The sequence below is a fragment of the Branchiostoma belcheri genome, unplaced genomic scaffold (genome assembly GCF_001625305.1).
Source record: "Branchiostoma belcheri isolate BF01 breed outbred unplaced genomic scaffold, Haploidv18h27 scaffold30, whole genome shotgun sequence".
NCBI classification, from domain to species: Eukaryota; Metazoa; Chordata; class Leptocardii; order Amphioxiformes; family Branchiostomatidae; genus Branchiostoma; species Branchiostoma belcheri.
This window is the reverse complement of record NW_017803910.1, coordinates 2,734,471-2,753,785: the sequence shown is the minus strand read 5'-3', so window position 1 is coordinate 2,753,785 and position 19,315 is coordinate 2,734,471. Positions and strand designations below refer to the sequence as shown.

The 19,315-nt window shown below is 40.1% G+C and overlaps 1 protein-coding gene across 1 annotated transcript in view; it reads right to left on the bottom strand.

Annotated features, from left to right (window-relative positions):
- LOC109474132 overlaps nt 1–19,315 on the bottom strand; it is a 70,026-nt gene that overhangs the window by 21,234 nt on the left and 29,477 nt on the right. The window contains exons 3-14 of the mRNA XM_019774340.1: nt 16,246–16,376; nt 15,805–15,887; nt 14,935–15,028; nt 13,749–13,834; nt 11,765–11,865; nt 11,153–11,698; nt 10,842–10,926; nt 9,908–10,295; nt 8,839–8,935; nt 6,747–6,949; nt 6,244–6,346; nt 5,738–5,869 (exon numbers count right to left, since the gene is read on the bottom strand). Coding sequence (XP_019629899.1) covers nt 5,738–5,869; nt 6,244–6,346; nt 6,747–6,949; nt 8,839–8,935; nt 9,908–10,295; nt 10,842–10,926; nt 11,153–11,698; nt 11,765–11,865; nt 13,749–13,834; nt 14,935–15,028; nt 15,805–15,887; nt 16,246–16,376 — 2,049 coding nt within the window. The remainder of the gene's footprint in view (nt 1–5,737; nt 5,870–6,243; nt 6,347–6,746; nt 6,950–8,838; nt 8,936–9,907; nt 10,296–10,841; nt 10,927–11,152; nt 11,699–11,764; nt 11,866–13,748; nt 13,835–14,934; nt 15,029–15,804; nt 15,888–16,245; nt 16,377–19,315) is intronic.

Genomic DNA, 19,315 nt, shown 5'->3' with positions numbered 1-19,315 from the left:
AAAACTCGTACAGACTTGACATTGATGTCTACATGGCAGGTAACTCCTGGATGAGATATGGCGCTGTCAGTGGGTGACAGTTCCACCGAATACCCGTTATTCAGTAGTAACAGGGCGTTTGTACGACTCAGATATTTGATACGGTAAAATCCATGTACCACACTGTGTTACATGACATAACAAATGACCCACTGTCAGCGTGTTACCAAGCGTGAACGTTTTCTCCTTCAAAGTACAGGTTCTGTACTACCTAACATTCCAGGTTAGGGACATCGATATAGGCAATTGGTGTTTTACTTTTCAAAATGGAGGCAATGTTAATGTGCGATCTTTGTACATGTTTCTCTGTGCCAGCCCGTGCAAATTTGTTTTGTGATCTTAACCTAATATTTCAACCGTGACTGTCATGAGAAATCATAAAACGTCTAGACAATATTTGTCACGTCTAATCTTTCTTGTCCTTTTAAAACGTGTCACACGGCGACTATTCCCTTTTTTAATGAAACACCAAAATACACAGACATAAATGTATAAATCACAGAGTCTAAAGTTGCATATAAAGGTCACCTACAAACATGTTTAAGTGATAAAAACGTCATGTCGCTACACCCATAATAGATACACAAGGACTTTGCCCGTTGACAACCACAACACAACTATAGCAGACACAAAATGGTCTCTCCAATTGAATGGGAATTACGACAAGGCTCTTGAGTTCCCTTGTTAAACTACAATTTCATCGGCATAATGGTGCTTGAAAAAGTTAATTCTATTCAGTTTTTGTGCTATAAGAAACTGTAATGTTGAATGAAATGTTTGGTTTACAACGGCGAGTCGTTACTAGTACTTAATGTCATCTAAACATAGCAACTGTCTTCCTTTTGTCTATGCCTCCCTTCATAGCAGTTGAGAAATGTTTATGAAAACTCAAGTGTATATCTTTGCCTCTTTAGTTTTATATGTCTGAGGGATTAAATAGTGACCATTGTCCAACATATGTGGGGGGCCCGGGGGGTCAAAGTGTTATCTACCAATGACTGGGTTGCCCAGGAGAATTGTTTGATTGAGCTGGTCCCCAAGTTTCCGAGCAAATAGTCAATTTTAGCTATCATTGTTCTACTGGACGGAAAGAGGTATTTGAGGTTTGTAGTAGTGGGGATATGGTGACTGGATGTGGTATGGAATTAGCCTCTGTGTGACTGAGCATAGCGTCGCACTGGGCTTCACTACAACAGTCTACCCGTTTAACAAACACATAGCGCCACTCAAAGACCTTCCTTACAAACAGAGGAGGACAAATACAATAGGGAACATTATAACCACTGAAACAACACGTACCCGCATCTTCTAATCGCTAGAATAGATATCTCTGGCTGATTGGCACAGGATGAGTGTCATACATGTCAAACTCAAACTCATTTCACGCTCATTTGGCCCTAGAGGGCTGTCAATTGACACTTGTGACGTATGATTGTCAGTCCCTCTGGCTTTACACAACTTATTGTGTAGCTTACATGTAGGTGGTGCATTGGATTTTCGTGCCACCCTCCACAAAACATAAACTTCCAAAACTTTTCATCTGTAGCACATTTTCCAACATTTCAGGGGCAGCTACAAGGCAAAGATAGTCGGATTATCTGTTAAAAATTAACGCCTTGAAAACAGTTTTGATAGCATGGTTGATTGGGGCGGGGAAGTGCTTAGCAACGGACGATACAACCTGTATGTGAAACTATAGGTCTCAAATAAAGCATGGACTAGTCTTGTACTAAATGTCCATTTCCAACTAGTATCGCTTTATAATCTCCTGGTTGATTCTTGAGTGTTATACCAAGGACATTATATTGTATAATGTCCTTGGTTATACCGACAGTTTGTCGCTTTCTTAGTATGTCAAGTTTCCTTCTGCTTCTTCTTATTTTCATGTATATGCACAGTCAATGTGCTCTTATATTTAAAGCACAAAACCTTTAGGAAATGGTATCTGTCTTCTTCTGTTTTAAACATCCACTGACTACGGGCCAACATTCCCCAACACGCAGAAAAAGAACAGTTTGAAATTCATGGGAAAATGAGACAAGAAATAATTTCAACAAACTCAACGGGTCACCGATCGCGTGATGACCACCACCAACAACTATCCTAAAACCCACCACGACCTACTCTCCAAGCAGCTGAGGTTTAGACTTATTTTGACGTCTTTTTAGGCGTTTTTTAACATGCTTAAGTTTTTTGTAAGGTGTCTGTTTTTCGCCAGCCAAAATACATGTACGGTGGCGTACTGGCTACTGCACTGCCAATTTGATACTGTCTTGCCAGTACGGTACTGTCTTGTAGTCACAAAAAGATCTACTTGGAGATTACAGCGTCCAAGAAATTGATCAGAAACAATAGCCCAGTATTCTTCCTCTATCGTAAGAATTACCTACTATACATCTTTGCGAAGGTGTTTAGTACAATGTTAGACTGGAAAAAACATTGCCAAGGGGCCCGTTAAGGTAGTCTTCCCTAAGCGGGTCTTGACGCAGAGATTTTAGTCTACACACGTTTAACTACATACTTAAGCTCACCACAGGGTATCATATAACAGCTTACATGTCTATTTTAGAAGTAGAACTTCTAAAAGACAAGCTGTAAAGCCACATACACCTTGTTTGACAATGAAAGGATGTGTGGCCGCTATTGTAATGTGGAGTTACTTATCCTTCTTAATCTTGTTAAGCACGCCTTAGTTCCCACCTCTTTTGTTGTCGGTACGAGGTTGTAACCTACTCAGATGGCACTAAGATTTTCTTAAGTACAAGAGGAGTGAAAGTTACCCACCCTTTGCATCAACTTGAGTCGTAGTTTTGTCATCTGATCAGTGAGATTTCTCGTGTCTGTAGCCGCCATGATGGCCGCTGTGCCGTACTGTACCCGTAACACACCTGTTCTGCCTAGCAGCGTTACCTGCACACAGGTGTTTTGGACCGTAACCTGTGAACGTTTATTTGAAGAGCGCGTGACGTCATTGTTGGGCAGTGCCAGCGAGGTTGTTCGGGAAGGTGACGCGGCAAGGCCCCATAGCGACACGGTAACGCGCTGGCTATATCATCAGGCAAATAGATTCAACTACATTCTCGTTGTTAAGCTATTCAGGCAACATTAATTTTATAGGTTGTAAGGCCACACCAATTTAACTTGTTGGTTCTCGGATTTTTTCAGAAAAAATATGAAGCGACAGGGCGAAAAAAAAACAGGTCTAGGCATCCTATTATAGGCTTAAATGCTACGGAATGAGCCATGAAGTCAACACAAAAGGCTGGGTTAAAATTTAAACATTGAATTTTTAACTTTTAATCAAACCACTGCAATGATAGCTGGGAAAACTGTAACAACTAGAAAGAAAAGGACTTTCCTCAACTGTTGGGGCCAAAACATGAGCATTTTTCAGTTGATTCAGGACCAGAATCAATTTTTTTTTTTTGCAAATCAGAAAAAAACGAAGAGGCGAATCCGAGAACCAACAAATTAAATTGGTATGGCCTAAGCATGCAATGAACCACGCCATTGGGTTATATTGAAAATAACTTTTATTTTTGATATACATGTAAGTCCATGTGAACTTAGGTATAAACCAGTATGTGTTCAAATTGATTTCATGCTGGAGAACTAACTCAACAAAACACCTGAACACTTGAAATTGTAACTTTACTAAATTCTACATTGTCTCTATTCTAGTGCTCAACATGTAATAACATTGTAATTATGATTCTAAATTCTACTGTTTAACACGGATTATATATTTTGAACTTCATCTACTCAGTAAAATAAACTAGAAGAAAACAGATTGGCTTAAATTAACTCAACTAAACATACAACTTCAATCATATTCACTATTCTATTTCACATGATTTCATGTATCCACTGGTCAAAAATGGTTTGCAAAATTATTACACCATAACCAGTTCATTCTGTATTGGGTCCTTGCTCATGTAGGTGTTGAATATGACATTTTCCTTGCATTTAGTTATGTGATAGATATAGAGGAACACACTATATGCTGTTAGCACTCCTCTGTTAGTGGAGGCCACATTCAGTTTTTGTTCATAAACCTTGGCCAAAGTTGTGGATGGCCAGAAGGTTAAACCTTATTTCAAAATCATTGAGTGGAGTGTAATTTTTGTTTGGAAATCTAGACAGGGTAGAGGTAAATCATTAGACAGGGCTCAGTGTCACAAGTGAGTCCTGTCAATAAAATTGGCAAATCTCTAAAAATGATGAAAATGTTCTTTTAGAGCTTGCAGACAGTTATTTTCCTACTGTGTGACGGTGTCACAGTGACTATTTCATATTTACTGGTCCATTGTTCCAATCTATACACTGACTGTAGTCTTTAATGACTCAATCCTATAAAACTGTGCACAATAAAAGGTTGAGAGTTTTAATGTATTAAGTCCATACTGTAAGAGGAAACTTTAAAGGTGCATTGTATGTGTGTTAAAAGCAAATTGAAAGTACTTATGGTAATACACAGTACCGGTACTGTACCAGGAAAATCTGTGCGGTACACAGGTCCAAAATAATGAATGATGTCAGTAACACATGATAAGAAGTTATTGAACTTGAAATTCATATCAAATCAGAATCCCATAAAGAATTCATCTTCTAAGTCAACATTCAAAATGTTCGTTGATAAACCTTTAACAGAGGATTAAACATCTTCATTTCCTCTCCTCCCTAGAGCTGCTTCTATTTCTTAAAAGATGAATCTGAAGTATTAGGGCTTCAGATGTTCTCTACACAATGTAATAGTTCAGTAAAATTCAGCATCGTATAGTCAGAGAACCCAGGTTATAAAAAAAATCCAACATGCTGGGTTTGTAATACCCACTTGCACACTCTTGCCATGCATTCTTGCTTTCTGTGCAAAACTAATATTAATACTGGAGATGCCAGGTTAACTTTGGTGAAAGTTAATCATTTTTCTGTTGCACCCAAAGTTTACAGTGGCCCAGCTTCTTAACTACATTGCATCCTGTCTCAGTCAGCATGCGAGAAATACCTTTACAGGTGGCCTGGCTTACAGCTTGCCTTCTGAACAGCCAGTGTTGACGGCAACCTGAAATATTCATGGCCAACCTAGCGGACAACCTGAGAAAAAAGTACTTCGAACCCTGACATGTCATTTAGAAAAATGTCAAAATCTCTCGAGTGCAAAAAAAGGAACTGTATGATTCCTCTTCCCAGGGTTCAAATTGTTTCAACATGCACTCCTGCCCACCCCTCCCCCTGTGAATGGACCAGCCCTTATTGTGACACCTGCAGCTTTGTTCTTTTGGTCGGGGAAGCTGTGGATTGTGGGATAGCTGCATCATGGGTATCCTCCACTGCTGGGGCATCTGGAAAAAAGAAATGTTATGGTGTCATAATAAGATTAAAAGATACCAAATAATTTTCAAAAGTTCATTACTGACTGGCTTATTTGTTTGTTTCAATCCAACTAAACACAACCCAACTTTTTCAGAAAGAAAGTCAAATTCCAGAAGTTAAAGCATTAGCTTGACTAAGCAAGTTTGAAGGTTCAGAAGAACATATTATTTGTCCAGACCTGTACCTGAACATCTGTATAAGGTACATTTACCTCTACATGAAGTTAAATTTAGGTACATAGCCCTAACAGCACATTTTGAAACTTGCATTTTCAACATTTAAAATAGCCCCAAAACAGGTTTGAAATGAGTATATTTGGCTAGACTTGCCTTTAATGGCTGTGAAAAGCTGTGACATGTCTGTTCCCTCAGTGACAGGCACGTCGATAATGTCATCCCAGGGCACCTCAGGGGCCTCGCAGCTGTTGAAGTTTGGGTCTTGGTTCATATGGCAGTACCTGAAGATGTGGAGACCACATTTAAGATTTACAGCTTCTTTATTGAAACTTGTTGCGCGAGCCCTATTGTATCCAGAACCATGCCTATATCTTGTTCTTACAATGCCTGAATATGGTTAGGATCAGGCATGGCTCTGGATAAGTATCAGCATGTATTCAAGAACAACTAGATTTGGCCCAGGTACAGTTCTGGATATGTGTGTAGACTATCCAGAAATGTACATGAGCATGGTCCTGGATAAAGCCCTTTTTGAATTTGGCTGACATATTTGAGATTATATGCTGGCATGAGTGTTCAGAGCATTGCCTGAGTCTTCCTTAATTTAGCATCAAGTGTTGCCAAGGTCCCCGCATGCAGACCCTCGCAGACGTACCACTTGTCCGGCAGCTCGTGCGGGTGGGCGTCAGGTGACAGCTGGCGCCACTTGTCACAGGTGTCGCACTGCACCCACATGGCCTGGTTCACCAGCTGCAAGACTGAGGTAGGCATTGTTTGATATATATACATATGACATTGATACAAACTTTCATTAAATTATCATTATCAATAAAGTTGTCTCGCTGCAATCCTAATTTACGTAGTATTATGTAGTAAAAGTCTGCTCACTGGGTAGGGGCAATTTTGACTTAATTCACTTAATAGCAAAAGTTCACAGTCTAATATGTTGCAGGTGCAGCAAAAATGGTGAATTATAATATTACTAAACAGTAATGATAAGTTTGCAGTACAGAAGTAACTGCAAAACCACTATAACACATCAGCGTACCACAAAAAAATCAAGAATTTATAATACAGGACTGTATCCCTATGACAAAATATCTCTCCATCTCAATGCTAACCCAGAGTACTGTATACACATAACAAGAGCTGCAATACCTGGACTCTTTCTCTTATACTTTCTTTTCTTCCCTCCCGTTGTCCCCACCACGGTCAGGTCACTCTCCCGTGGACGCAGGCGTGAGGGGGTGGGGGAAGACTTGTCCTTGGTTGCGGACTGAGTCTTGGGCGTCCGCACTCCTCCGTAGTTCCAGCTCGGGTGCTCGTTACGGATCTTCTCCATTTCATCAAAGAACTCCTGACTGTGGATTATACAAAACAAGTAAGTATTATACACGTGTCAAGATGAAACAATATACCGGTAAACAGGAGAGTGATGAATACTCATTTGCTCACTGACTCACTGACTGACTGACTCACACTCACTCACGCATGCACGCACTCACTCACTCACTCACTCACTCACTCACTCACTCACTCACTCACTCACTCACTCATGAATTATCTGATGAATAACGTGTTTATCATCATTGTATGAACAAAAAAGTCATATATTGCTTCTGATGAATTTCGATTGATCAGTACTTTACCCAGTAGCCTGTTATGTGTCAATGGTAATCAGAAAATGGCCCATACCACAGTGCCACCTGTCAAATATCTTATGTACTGCAGTTGCAATTTTCTTCTCCGACAGACATTGCACTGTTGTTCAGTTTGTTTACCATAGCATAGGTGGAGAAAATTGCTCATTACATGCACATGGCCTACATCACAACGCCACCTGTCAAACATTTTATGTACTGCGGTTGCATTTTTTTCTCTCCCACAGACATTACACTGTTGTTGAGTTTTGTTTACAATGGTGTGGGCCGAGAAAATAGATCATTACACACAGCTGTTACAACATAAATAAAATCATTACGGCACTATAGTCTCATGGACATTTTTGAAAATTTGTGTCAATATGTTTGTCTGACTAATGATGTTTACTGACGTCTTCAAAAGGAAATTACCCCATCTGTCATTTATTCTGCCACACTCTGAGATGAGTGGCAAGCTGCAACCTAGTTTAGGTTTTATGTAACTTATTTGTGTTATGTAAAAAATGGATCATGATTGTCCCTGAGCCACACCAAACTGTTCACAGATATGCTGTACATGTAAAATGCTCTAATTTTAGTTTAGCCGCATTTCAGCACCAAGGACAAACACGCATGGTTGTTTTGAACAGTAACGACATTCTTTTTTTACTGATTCAAATCCCACCTAGGCAAGACCAATTTAACTTGTTGGTTCTCTGATTTTTTTTCAGAAAAACATTAGCAACAGGGCAAATAAAAAGCAGGCCTAGGCATCCTATGATAGCCCTGTAAGAAGACAATATTCTTCAATTATTGGGACGAAAATATGAGCATTTTGGAGTTGATTCAGAACCTGAATATTTTCCTCTTTCTGCAAATCAGAAAAATATGAAGGAGGCAATTCCAGAACCAAGTGATTACATTGGTGCGACCTTAGATCTATAACGTTATAACTATCAACATAGTCATACTCATCATTTACAGTATAGACAGAGAAAGGGAGGAGGTTTTCTGTAGTTGTCGGAATTGTTACTCACGTGAAGGGCCTTTTCTCCTCCTCCGACATTTTGCGCCATTTTGAGCCCAGGATGCGACTGATCTCCCTGTTGTCCATATTTGGATGTTGGTTCTGCACCAGTCTTCTGTACCTGATCACAAAGTTACACTATTCCAGTTATTTTCCAATAGATTATTCATCAATAAGTACATATTACATGTAACAGGGGCTTCACACATAGAATAGTATGTCCTCCTGAACCCTAGCCAAACTAAACAATAGTTAGAAGTAGGTTGAGAGCAAGATGGGCTGGGTTGGCAGGAGTTTACTCAGGTTGGCTACTGTTCAGCTGCACCAGCTGAATGTTTCAAAATGTCTAATAAAAACATTTGGGTCTGATGATGAAAGGTCTGGCCACGGTGGTTGCCTGGTGTTCGGAAGTAGGTTGACAGTGAAATTTGACTCGAATTTAACTCAAGATCAATTCGATATTGAAAGGTAGGAGTGGTCTAAACATGGTGAGACTGCTCCCAAACTTCAGCCAACCTTGGTCAGCTGGTGACAGTTGGTCTTGGGCTGTTAGGTTGGGAAATATGTGTGAGGTTTTACCAACCTTACACTGAAGCGGATAAAACCATTCTGTGGTCTTCTGACCTCCTCCACCTCCCCTGATGGCATAGTTTCCCCTTCATTCTCCTCCCAGTCAAACTCTGTAGCAACAGTCAGGAAATATATAATACAGTGTATCACATATTTGTGAGAACCAGATATCTAGATATAAACTTACTAAAAATATTTGTATTCACTCTTTTTGTTGTAAGGAGGTCTAGAGACTTGCTCATGTTGCTCAGATTAGGATTTCTGTTTCTGTCCGTGAAACTCTCACAACCAGAATGATGTTTGTAGAATTGCCTATTCTACTGGCCTGAGACTCCAATCAGAGTTTCTGGGTAGCGATCAGGAGTGATCTCTACCCTGACACATCTAATAACTACTGAACTGTACTATATTTTTTTTAATTTGAGAAAAATCACACATCTATGCACACAAACATACAACATTCCCTGCTGTGTCCTTACCAATAATTTCAATCATGGCAAATTTGCCAAAAAAACAGTTACTCAAGCAACTGGATATGATTTTGAAAATGGTTTCCAAAATCAGTTTTTTTGGCATATCTTATTACCTGGATGTCTAACCTTCACCGACGTTTCAATGCCATTGTTTGTTTGGCTGTGCTTGAGAAGAATTATAATTGCAGATGGCTAGAATATAATGCAGTGATAACGACCTACTCGTCCTTGAAAACATGACCTATTATATAATCAACATGGCATGCTTCAACAGTTGCTAAGATACCGTAGGGTGGTCTACAACAAATGAGACCATGCTGTCAGTTGGCAATATAGTGTTTAGATACTACCAGCATGGGGTCGTTCGGCACAATGGCAGAGTGCTTGACTCGGAACCAAGAGGTCCCGGGTTTGAGTCCTGACATTATCCGATCTTGTTCCCTTGGGAATGGCTTCCTCACTTAACTCAAGTGAAAATGAGTGTTGTTCTGTCCTGTATTTGTGTTCTATGTGTGGGACACCACACCAGCAACGGCTTTGTTCCACATATATCGTATAGTTACAATTTCAATAAATCAAATGAAATTAATCAACCGTAAACTGCATTACCTCCAGATTGCTGGTGGTTCTGAGATGGTGAAGCTACTCCCTGGGCCAGGTGTTCAACTCCATGGTCCACAGGTAGGCCGAAGTCTACACCACTGTGTTCCCCTATAGCACTGGCAGCCCCTATACCACTGTCCGTCCCTATACCACTATGTGCCCCTACACCATCTGCCCCTACACCACTGGAAGGTAGGAGTTCACTGTGATACGGGGAGGTCTCCCCTGGGTAGGGGGGTGCCCCGTAGTAAGCCCCCGTGGGGTAGGGGGGTGATTTTACGGGGGAGGAGGAGGGGGTATTGTTGCAGGAGGAGGCTCTCCGTGCTGTGATCAGTCTCTGGATCTCCTTCTGCAGCCAGTCGATGTAGTCAGCTGCGTTGTTGATCACTCCGGCCTGAAGTTGGTGAGGAATATGAAAAGAAGACGTCAAAACTAGTACCATGTAACATCTGTGTCCATAATATCACCAGGGTCCATAATATCACCACCTTGAGAAACAGTGTGCTTAAAGATATTTTTACTGCAACATACTTTTGGTATGCACTCCTTCACACATCAAATGCACATACCTAGGGACCAGTAAAAATATCTTTAAGCACACTGTTTCTCAAGGTGGTGATATTATGGACCCTGGTGATATTATGGACACAGATGTTACGTTGTATGTAGTATAATGTTGGATGTAGTCTCTTATATCATTGTATTTTCATACACATTGTTTGTACTTGCAATAAGCTCGCAGGCATGTATATGTCTTTTAGTTTCACAGACGAATTTGTGTTGAATCTTGTACTGTAGTTAGATCACTTCTAGTAACTGGGAAAAAATCTAGGTTAATGAAATGGCCCTACTTCTGAGAAGGCCTGTCTGTGTATGTCCTTAGATCTAGATGTACAGTGTACATCCAGCAGTTTATCTACTTTGCACTGAGTAAACACACCTTCGTCTGACGCCCAAGGCACTGATCAGTCGGTAACATCTGCTTCAGATCCTCCAGGGCACTGCGAATCAGCTGCTTTCTCATGCTGGCATCAAAAAGAATACATGGTCAAATTAAAGAACAGATAATGTAAGGAAACATCTACTGCATTTGTTAAGAAGGTCGAAAGTTCACTGATGAACTTAGCAATAGTTGTATGATGAATTTTGTATTTTGTATTACGTACCTGGATATCTAACCCTCATCAATGTATTTGGATCACTGGTGCAATGGGAGGGTTACTTGTAATGTTAAGTGTTTAACATACTCACAAGTCCTTCCTGAGAGCGCTGTGTCTGCGGTAAAGCCTCTCTTTCTCGGGTGTGGTGCTGCTCTGGTACTGCAGGACTGCCGGAGGGGGTGTGGTGTTATCATAGAACAGCCTCTCCCTGCCAGACAAGGGCGTGGCGTTGCCATGGTGATGCTTCCCTCTGCCGGAATGCGGAGGGGTGGTGTTGCCATGATGGAACAGCAACTCCATATTGGACTGGGGCGTGGCGTTGCCATAGAAACGTCTCTCCCTGCCAGACAAGGGTGTGGTGTTGCCATGGAAACGTGCCTCCCTGCCAGACAAGGGTGTGGTGTTTCCATGGAAACGTGGAGTGGTGTTGCCATGGAAAAGCAGTTCCATGTTGGGCGGGGAAGCTGCATTGCCATGGAAACGATGCCTTTCCCTGCCGGAGTTTGGAGGCGTGGTGTTGGCATGGAAGAGTAGCTCCATGTCAGACTGGGGTGGGGTGTTGCCGGGGAAACGCCTGTGCCTGCCAGGGTGGGGCGGGGTGTTGCTATGGTGATGCCCCGCCCTGTCTGACTGGTTGCTATGGTGATGCCCCGCCCTGTCTGACTGGTTGCTATGGTGATGCCCCGCCCTGTCTGACTGGTGCATGTACATGGGACTAGCCAGGCACAGGTGTTCCATCCCTGACTGGGGGGTCAGACCACCAGTGTAGCCAGTCTCTCCACTTGGCTGAGGGGAGGTGGCTTCCTAAAAAGACAATGATTTCTTTTTTAAATCTTATATATCTGTCATATTCTTCAAAGCTAAACTCAGCCCTGATTAAGATGACAGATGATCATCAAAAAAAGTCGGCTCCTGTTAAAGAAATGGTTGTGAATGAAAGAACTTCAACATTCACTTTTTTCAATGTTTTGGTCAGGGTAGAGATTATGATATGGAAGTATCTCTGATTCTACCTGTAGAGGTCAGTTTCAGTTTCAGTTTATTTTGCACTTTAAAACAAAATGTAACAATACAAATACAAGAAAATATAAATGAAATGTAACAATGCAGGGAGGCTGGAAGCATAAAATGCTTATGAGGAGGCCTCCCTTCATAACGTGATTAACAATTCAAATAAATCGGATAAATATAAGAAATAACTTAGGTCCTGATCGGAGTTTTTGTTGAAGGAAACTTTGGTCAAGATGCTGCTAAATCCTGTAATTGGTCTCCCTCCTATTTACAAATTCTGAATTTCTAGTTAATTCATTGTTCAAAAGGTTACATGAATCGAATTTGAAATTTTTTACGGCCTCCAATCAGAATCTCTACTTGTAGAATAAACGATTCTATCAATGTCTTCAAAAACGTTTGATATATATAGAATTAATTGAAATTCATGCATGCAGCCTGCTTTTTCTTAGTTTTGTCTGATCTTTACCAGCAGCAATAAGTCCTCAGAGATCGAAGTCTTTTTATATCCATGAAACACGGCTATTTGCAAAGCATCTTGAATTTCACAGGTTAGGCCTAAGGAAAAAATTTTGTGTTTCCAAAAAATAAGGTCAGTAGGAAAGGATTCTCTTTTGTTTCTTCTTCTTCTTCTTTTAAAGATTCCAGTTAAAGCAACCCAACAAATACTGTGACAGTTAAACAAAACTGCATCAGGACCAGGGCTGTCTTCAGAACCTGTCTCTCTTGTTTTCATTTTTCACCCAATTTACAATTATTTAAGATTTGCTTCAGAATCTGGGTATGATTGTGTAAAATAATGCTTCAGATCTGAAGGTTTGTAATACAGATGTCAGAATTAGATCAGTATTTTTATGGCCTTGCCAACAGTTGACAGAAGAATGGCTAGGGTTGGCAACTTTTGCCAAGGTTGGTGGGGAAACCAGGAACACAACATTTCTTGCTCAGGCCTTAAGCTTATTGATACACATTATACAAACAAGCCCGTAGCTATGGTTTCAGGTGACCTGCTTGGGACTACTTGAACAGACTCAGATAAATACAAAGATTACTAATTCTGTGTCAACCTTTTGTAAGGATTTCCTCTGGATTTCCTTTGGACTGCAGGGATTTGAATCAAGCCAGGCTAAAGTCACTCCATATGCTGGTATTAGGTCAACAAAAATGGCAACATGACGATAGCAACGTAGCAAGGGAAATGTGGAGATTTTTTAAAACATGGAGTTGTGGCTTTTAGACAATGGTTTTTAACAATGGTGGGCTTTTGCATTGAGCAATTAGGCCACACCAATTTAATTTGTTGGTTCTCAGATTCGCCCGCTTCCAATTTAAAAAAAAACACTTCAGGCTCTGAATCAACTCTAAAATGCTCACATTTTGCCCTGAACAGTTCAAGACAGTCCTTTTCTTCCTAGTTGTAACAGTTTTTCCATCTATGAATGCAGTGGTTTCATTAAAAGTTCAAAGCCTGGTATGTTGACTTTATAGCTCCTATCATAGCATTTTGGGCTATAACAGGATGCCTAGGTCTGTTATTTTTTTTTGCCCTTTCCTTCATATTTATTCTGAAAAATCTGAGAGCCAACAATCAAATTGGTGTAGCCCCACGGAAGGTTTTCCTGTCCAGAACAGCTGTAGTTTCAGCACTCTGGAGAAAGACAATAAAGAGTGGTTACCATGGTAATACCGGAGCTGCCCCGCCATGTACCCATGCCTAATGGTGTATCATGTTGCTGAGGTGAGCTACAGCCTCCATCTGATCCTAGACAGTAAGAAAAACAAAATATCATTGGAAATCACTACAGCTATTTATCTATGTTTCTTTTGGTCATTTTATGTAAAAAAAATCTGGAAAGAGGAAATATGGAAACAAAAGCAAAATAATGGGATGAAAACAAGCATCTGACTATATTCCCTTCTGGAAACTGTATGTTCAAAGGCATAAACTTTACCTCCAGAGTGTTTTATTTCATTTATGTATATTAGACTCCATTGACACAATGATTTTCCTTAGTAAGTCAAAAGCAGCTGTTGTACATCAAGAGCAGCTGATTTACTTTCAAAACAATATAGGCAAGAATCCATCTTCTATATAGCCTCATACTATCTAATATGACAAGGGCTTTGTCAGCACTATTAGAAGATGCTTTGCCATGATAAAACATGAAGAATCTTCTTAGTAAAATGCTATCCTAGAAACTCCATCAACTGAAAGCAGTTTAAAAACTGACAGAGAAAAATGAACCTTCCCAAATTAAGGGGCTTAGGACTAGATCTTCTATTTGGCCCATAACACTTTTAAGGCTTATCTTGTCAAATAGTGTCAAACTTGGGGGGAAAAACTAATAATGTGTACCATACACAGAAGTTACCTGTCTTTAATGATTTTATCGATAAGTTAGTTGGATGCAATACATTTGATATTGAATTAATCCTACTCTTAAACCCTGTAAATGTCAAAGACAGTAAATCTACTTTTTTCTGAAATATCAAGATCAATCATGAGACTATCACATTAAAGGAGCTTGTATCATCATATTATTGTAATCCCCACCTACTGTTAATGCTCTGTGATGACTTTCAAATCAGTGTCACCATGGCCTGTTGCTTTTCATCCAATAGAAATGAGATTCAGGCTTCATTGACATAGTCCAGAGCAACTAACTGTCTTCATTTATTTTGCCACATACATACATGTATTGTAATTCCCCAGGGTGGGCAATCATAGGTCATATGTAAGTTTACAGTTTCGCAGGCACGCAGCTCGGCTGCAGCTAGCTATATTACACCGAACGACTTGTTACACTCAATCTTTGCGCATTTAATTGCAAGAGTTGTAGTATACAGTATAGCTAGGCTAACCTGCAGCTGAGCTAGCTGGGCTGGTGCAGGTGTGGCTGCTGGAGGGGTGCGGGGCAACCAAGGGTTGTACAGGGTTAGGCAGGTGCAGCAGGTGCTGGGAGAGGAAGCAACACAGAGGGGTGAAAAAGTGTGGGTGCAATTTGCAAGACCACAAACTGAGTAAAGAGACTCCTTTTACACAACTGAGTGTTAAGTTTACGGCCGACATTTCGATGACCATCTGTCACCTTCCTCAGGGCAATTCTGACTTGTTCACACTTTGCTGGGTCAGTGAAACGTCAGCTGTGAATAAAACACTTGGTTGTGTAAAAGAGTCTCTTTACTCGGTAACTCAGTGACTTACCAACCTGATGAAACTATTCACGAATGAAAGACCACATACTAGTCTGAATGTGTCTGTGCATATATAAGTGTAAGAATATTCAGATATATAGCATGTCTGTGGAGCAACATGTCCATTTATGATTGTGACTGTGGTATACAATTTTATCTTCAAGAAATAAGATATGAGAATCAGAAGGTAAACCTGCGTGCCACAATGGACAACAGCTTGGCCAGTTTGAAAGGAAAGCGTGGATGGAAAAAACAACAAAAGTTTCTGCAGGCTAAATAATATATGGTATCATAAGGCCTGGTCATTTCCTATAAACACCTCTTATACTGTTGAATTGGTGGTTATAGGAAATAATCAGGCCTTATGGTGCCATATACACCAAGCAACAGGTGGGTCAATAACCCTTAATTAGATTAATATAACCCCTAAAAGTGGACAGGGCTGTTTCAATGTGGCTTGTAACAGGTAGTGTTTGGCTTACATCACTGTAAATGTAGGTGGCCAAAAGGTTAACAAAGCTGTAAGGTATTTCTGACCTGCACATTCTGAAGAGACTCCATGAGTTGTTGGTAGGACGGTGCTTGTGAGGTGACAGTACAACTTTTACCTGCAGAAGGTTCTGGGGTATCAAAAGGTTCAAGTGTGTATCAAATACAACAAAATTGTTTTAAAATAATGTTGAAAATTAATAAACTGAAAAGCCAGCTAGATTATGGCACTGGCACAGCAAACTGAATCCACTTATTGTGGACTGTTTTACCACCAACCATGAATGTCGGAAATGTGATATAATTGCACAAATATGTTGGAAAGTAGACTGAAGTGAATTATGATCAATTTAACTACTTCAATTTGTAACAAAAAAAGGTACGTAATGCCCTTTTAAGCCTATAACAGTGGCTACTGTATGATTTTTTTGTGTCCTCTGATTCAAATTCAATTCAATTCAAATGAACCAATCACTCTTTCTTCCTCACCATTCCCCTTCTCTGATTGGTCAGCCAGTTCAAACAGTCCATCCATGTCATCATCAAACAGTTCCTCCACTTGCTGCTGAGTCAGACCCACCCTGTCCACAATCTCATACAGGCCTGTCTCCATCCTAGGCCTAGGAAAAAAAATTAAAAATTTGCGTTTCCTGTTTCCCAACCAACCCGATTGGTGTAATATAGCCAGCTGCCACCGCGCCGCGTGCCTGCGAAGCTGGTGTGTTACGCCGAAAGGCGGTTATACCGGCTATACAGATACAGATACAGATACAGAACCCTAGAAAAAACTGCTGACCCTAGACTTTTTTTGGTTTGGACCCCTGCAAGGGACATAAATAATTCGAGCTGATCAACCTTGTATAGGCCTTGGACTATGGAAAATATTGAAAGAACACTGAAACATAGTTGGTCCTAGATTTAGAAAATTTGCAATATGTAATTGATCAAGTCACAGCAGTGTTAGATACGGCCATTTGTTAGTATTTTCATGTCATTTTTTATTGTTCAAGGTAATAATGATAAACCAAGTTTCTACTAAGTTAATTAAAAATAGTTAAACTCAACAACAGAAATGTAATGCTATACAAAATATTTTTTAAAACATTGTAAACACGTTATAATATATACAAAACATCGATTGTAGCTAAATAGAATTCAGTAATGATACAGTACTAATTTTTGCGTATAAACCACGAAATTAACTTTTAATAATTTCTTTAGTTAAGGCTTAATCAAAATCGTGGGGTTTAAATCCACGTAGAAATCCTACACCTGCAATATTGAGCATGCGTGTTACGTGACCAATGCCACGTTTCATGCAGGAATTCCTATACTGGAAATCGGCCTAATTTTAAGCTTTCCTCAAAAATCTGCTGCAGTAATATTTGATCTGCAAGTACACAGTAATGTAGGGATGCTTCTTACCTCAGTAGAACAAGTCGCTGTAAAATTATAGAGGATTTCGGTGCGGGAAATCCCGGAGACAAGAAGTCTAGACCGCTTGCAGACTTGGTGTTGAAAAAAAGGCTTTCCTACAGATTAGATGTCGCTGCTAGCTATTGGTCGAACCGACGGACTTTTGCAACTTTCCTCCAATCAGAGTATGCATTACAAGTGGAACAGAGTGTTGCATGTAACTTAATAGTTGCTGGTTATAGCGTGGCTATTCTATATAACGCTCTCCTCCCCAAATGTTAGCAATTATACCTCCGAAAAAATGAGAAATAGATGCATAATAAATCACATGGAATAGTAAACTATGAATGGTCATAACATCAACTTATTGCACTATTGTTGTGTGAAGTTTTGCGGTTTGATGTTCGCGTATCTTTACCGCAAATATAATTTAAGTGTGGGCAAAATTGACAACTATCCCCTGCAGAGTTGGGTAGTTTTAGGGCTGAACCAAGGGAATTGCCAAGTTCGTATCACCTTTTAATCGTATTTGGAGTCCGTTCAACATTTAAACAAGCAAATCTAACATTAGCTTATACAATCAAACAATTTGTTGTTGAAACTATATGAAGACAAACATGGAATATACTTTTTAGATCACATTAACTTTTATTCCAAACCAAATATCTTTTATTCCAAATATCTTTTATTCCAAACAAAATATCTTTTATTAAATTCCTGGACGAAAAACGGCATGAGGAAGAAAATGATTATCAGGATTTATAACTGAAAATTCGCCTGCAGTTTTAGTTTGAAGTAAGTCTGTGTATGAGATTTAGAAATTTGTATTCGTTCTATTGTTGCTCTCTCGACGTAAACAGGAATACTGATTTCATGTCGCCCTACGAATCACAGGCCACATTCAGAAGTAGGGGAAAGGTTGCTGTTTTCAGCAGCATATCATGTTTCCATTTTATGCTGGCACAGCAAGAGCAGAATTGTGTAGAGTTGTTCCGTTCGGGTAGCAACTGTAGTCCTGGTTTGGGCCTCTCTAAGCTCTCTTCAGTTCAGCTCGGTTCAATGTCATCTCAGGTTTCCAGTGCTCTAACGTTATATCACTTGGTGCTGTTGCATATGTAGCAAACTACGTACACTCTTCATGGAGATAGGTCAGAAGGCACCATGGTTTGTTTTTGTAGAAATAAAGCTAAGAATCTGCAAGGGTGCCAGAGTATACAGTGCAGTTTTGCGAAATACAGTGCAATTTTAGCGCAATACAGTGCAATTTTACGGAATACAGTGCAATTTTACGAAATACAGTGCAATCGTATTAGTTCACAGTGTAGTTTTACTAGATTCCGTAAAATTGCACTGCATACTTTGGCAACCCTGATAAGGAAATTCACCCCACCCAAATGTTCTCCCTCCTCGAAAAAAACACAGCATCAACTTGATCAAGGGAATTTAACAAAATCGTGACCTAAGATTTTCTGACCTCTGACACTTCGTTCTAAACGAAGCGGTGAACGAAGTGGCCCAAAATTATCACGATAAATCACAATCAGACAGTATCAAACGAAACAATGTGTTACGAAGTACATTTAAAGAATGGTTGAAGGTTCACATAGTCATTTCCGATAGAGGGTCTTTCTGGGTAAAAGCTGTGCATCAATGAGTGTAAAACAAATATCACGTCATAGTATGTAACATTTGCTTAGTTTAATTGGTTATAGTACTTAGCGTAACCTAAGCGTGCCAATAAAATGTCCGTTCTTATTCAAAAGTGTTTTTTCTTAGAATTCACCCAGACGAACTTTCTTGCTGTTAAAGGAATACCATGTGTACAAACGTCACAAAAACAATGCGGTCTCCTCAGTCAGAAGCGCATTAAAACCAGGTGCTGTGTTTCCGTGCGTAGGCGTACATACGTGTACATACACCACGGGGTTAAATGCATCTTTAATCCCCTTTTTGCTGCTTGGCTAAGGAGAGTAGAGATCAACTACTTAGTGTCGTCTGAAAGTGACGCTCTGCCCAAATGCCACAGGGGTGGATGTCTTGTCAGTTCTTACGTGTGGCAAGTCCTTGAATAAAAAGGTCATAGGAAATAAAGGATAAAAGGGGCCAATTAACCCCCCTCCCACTTTTTTCTACCTTTGACAGT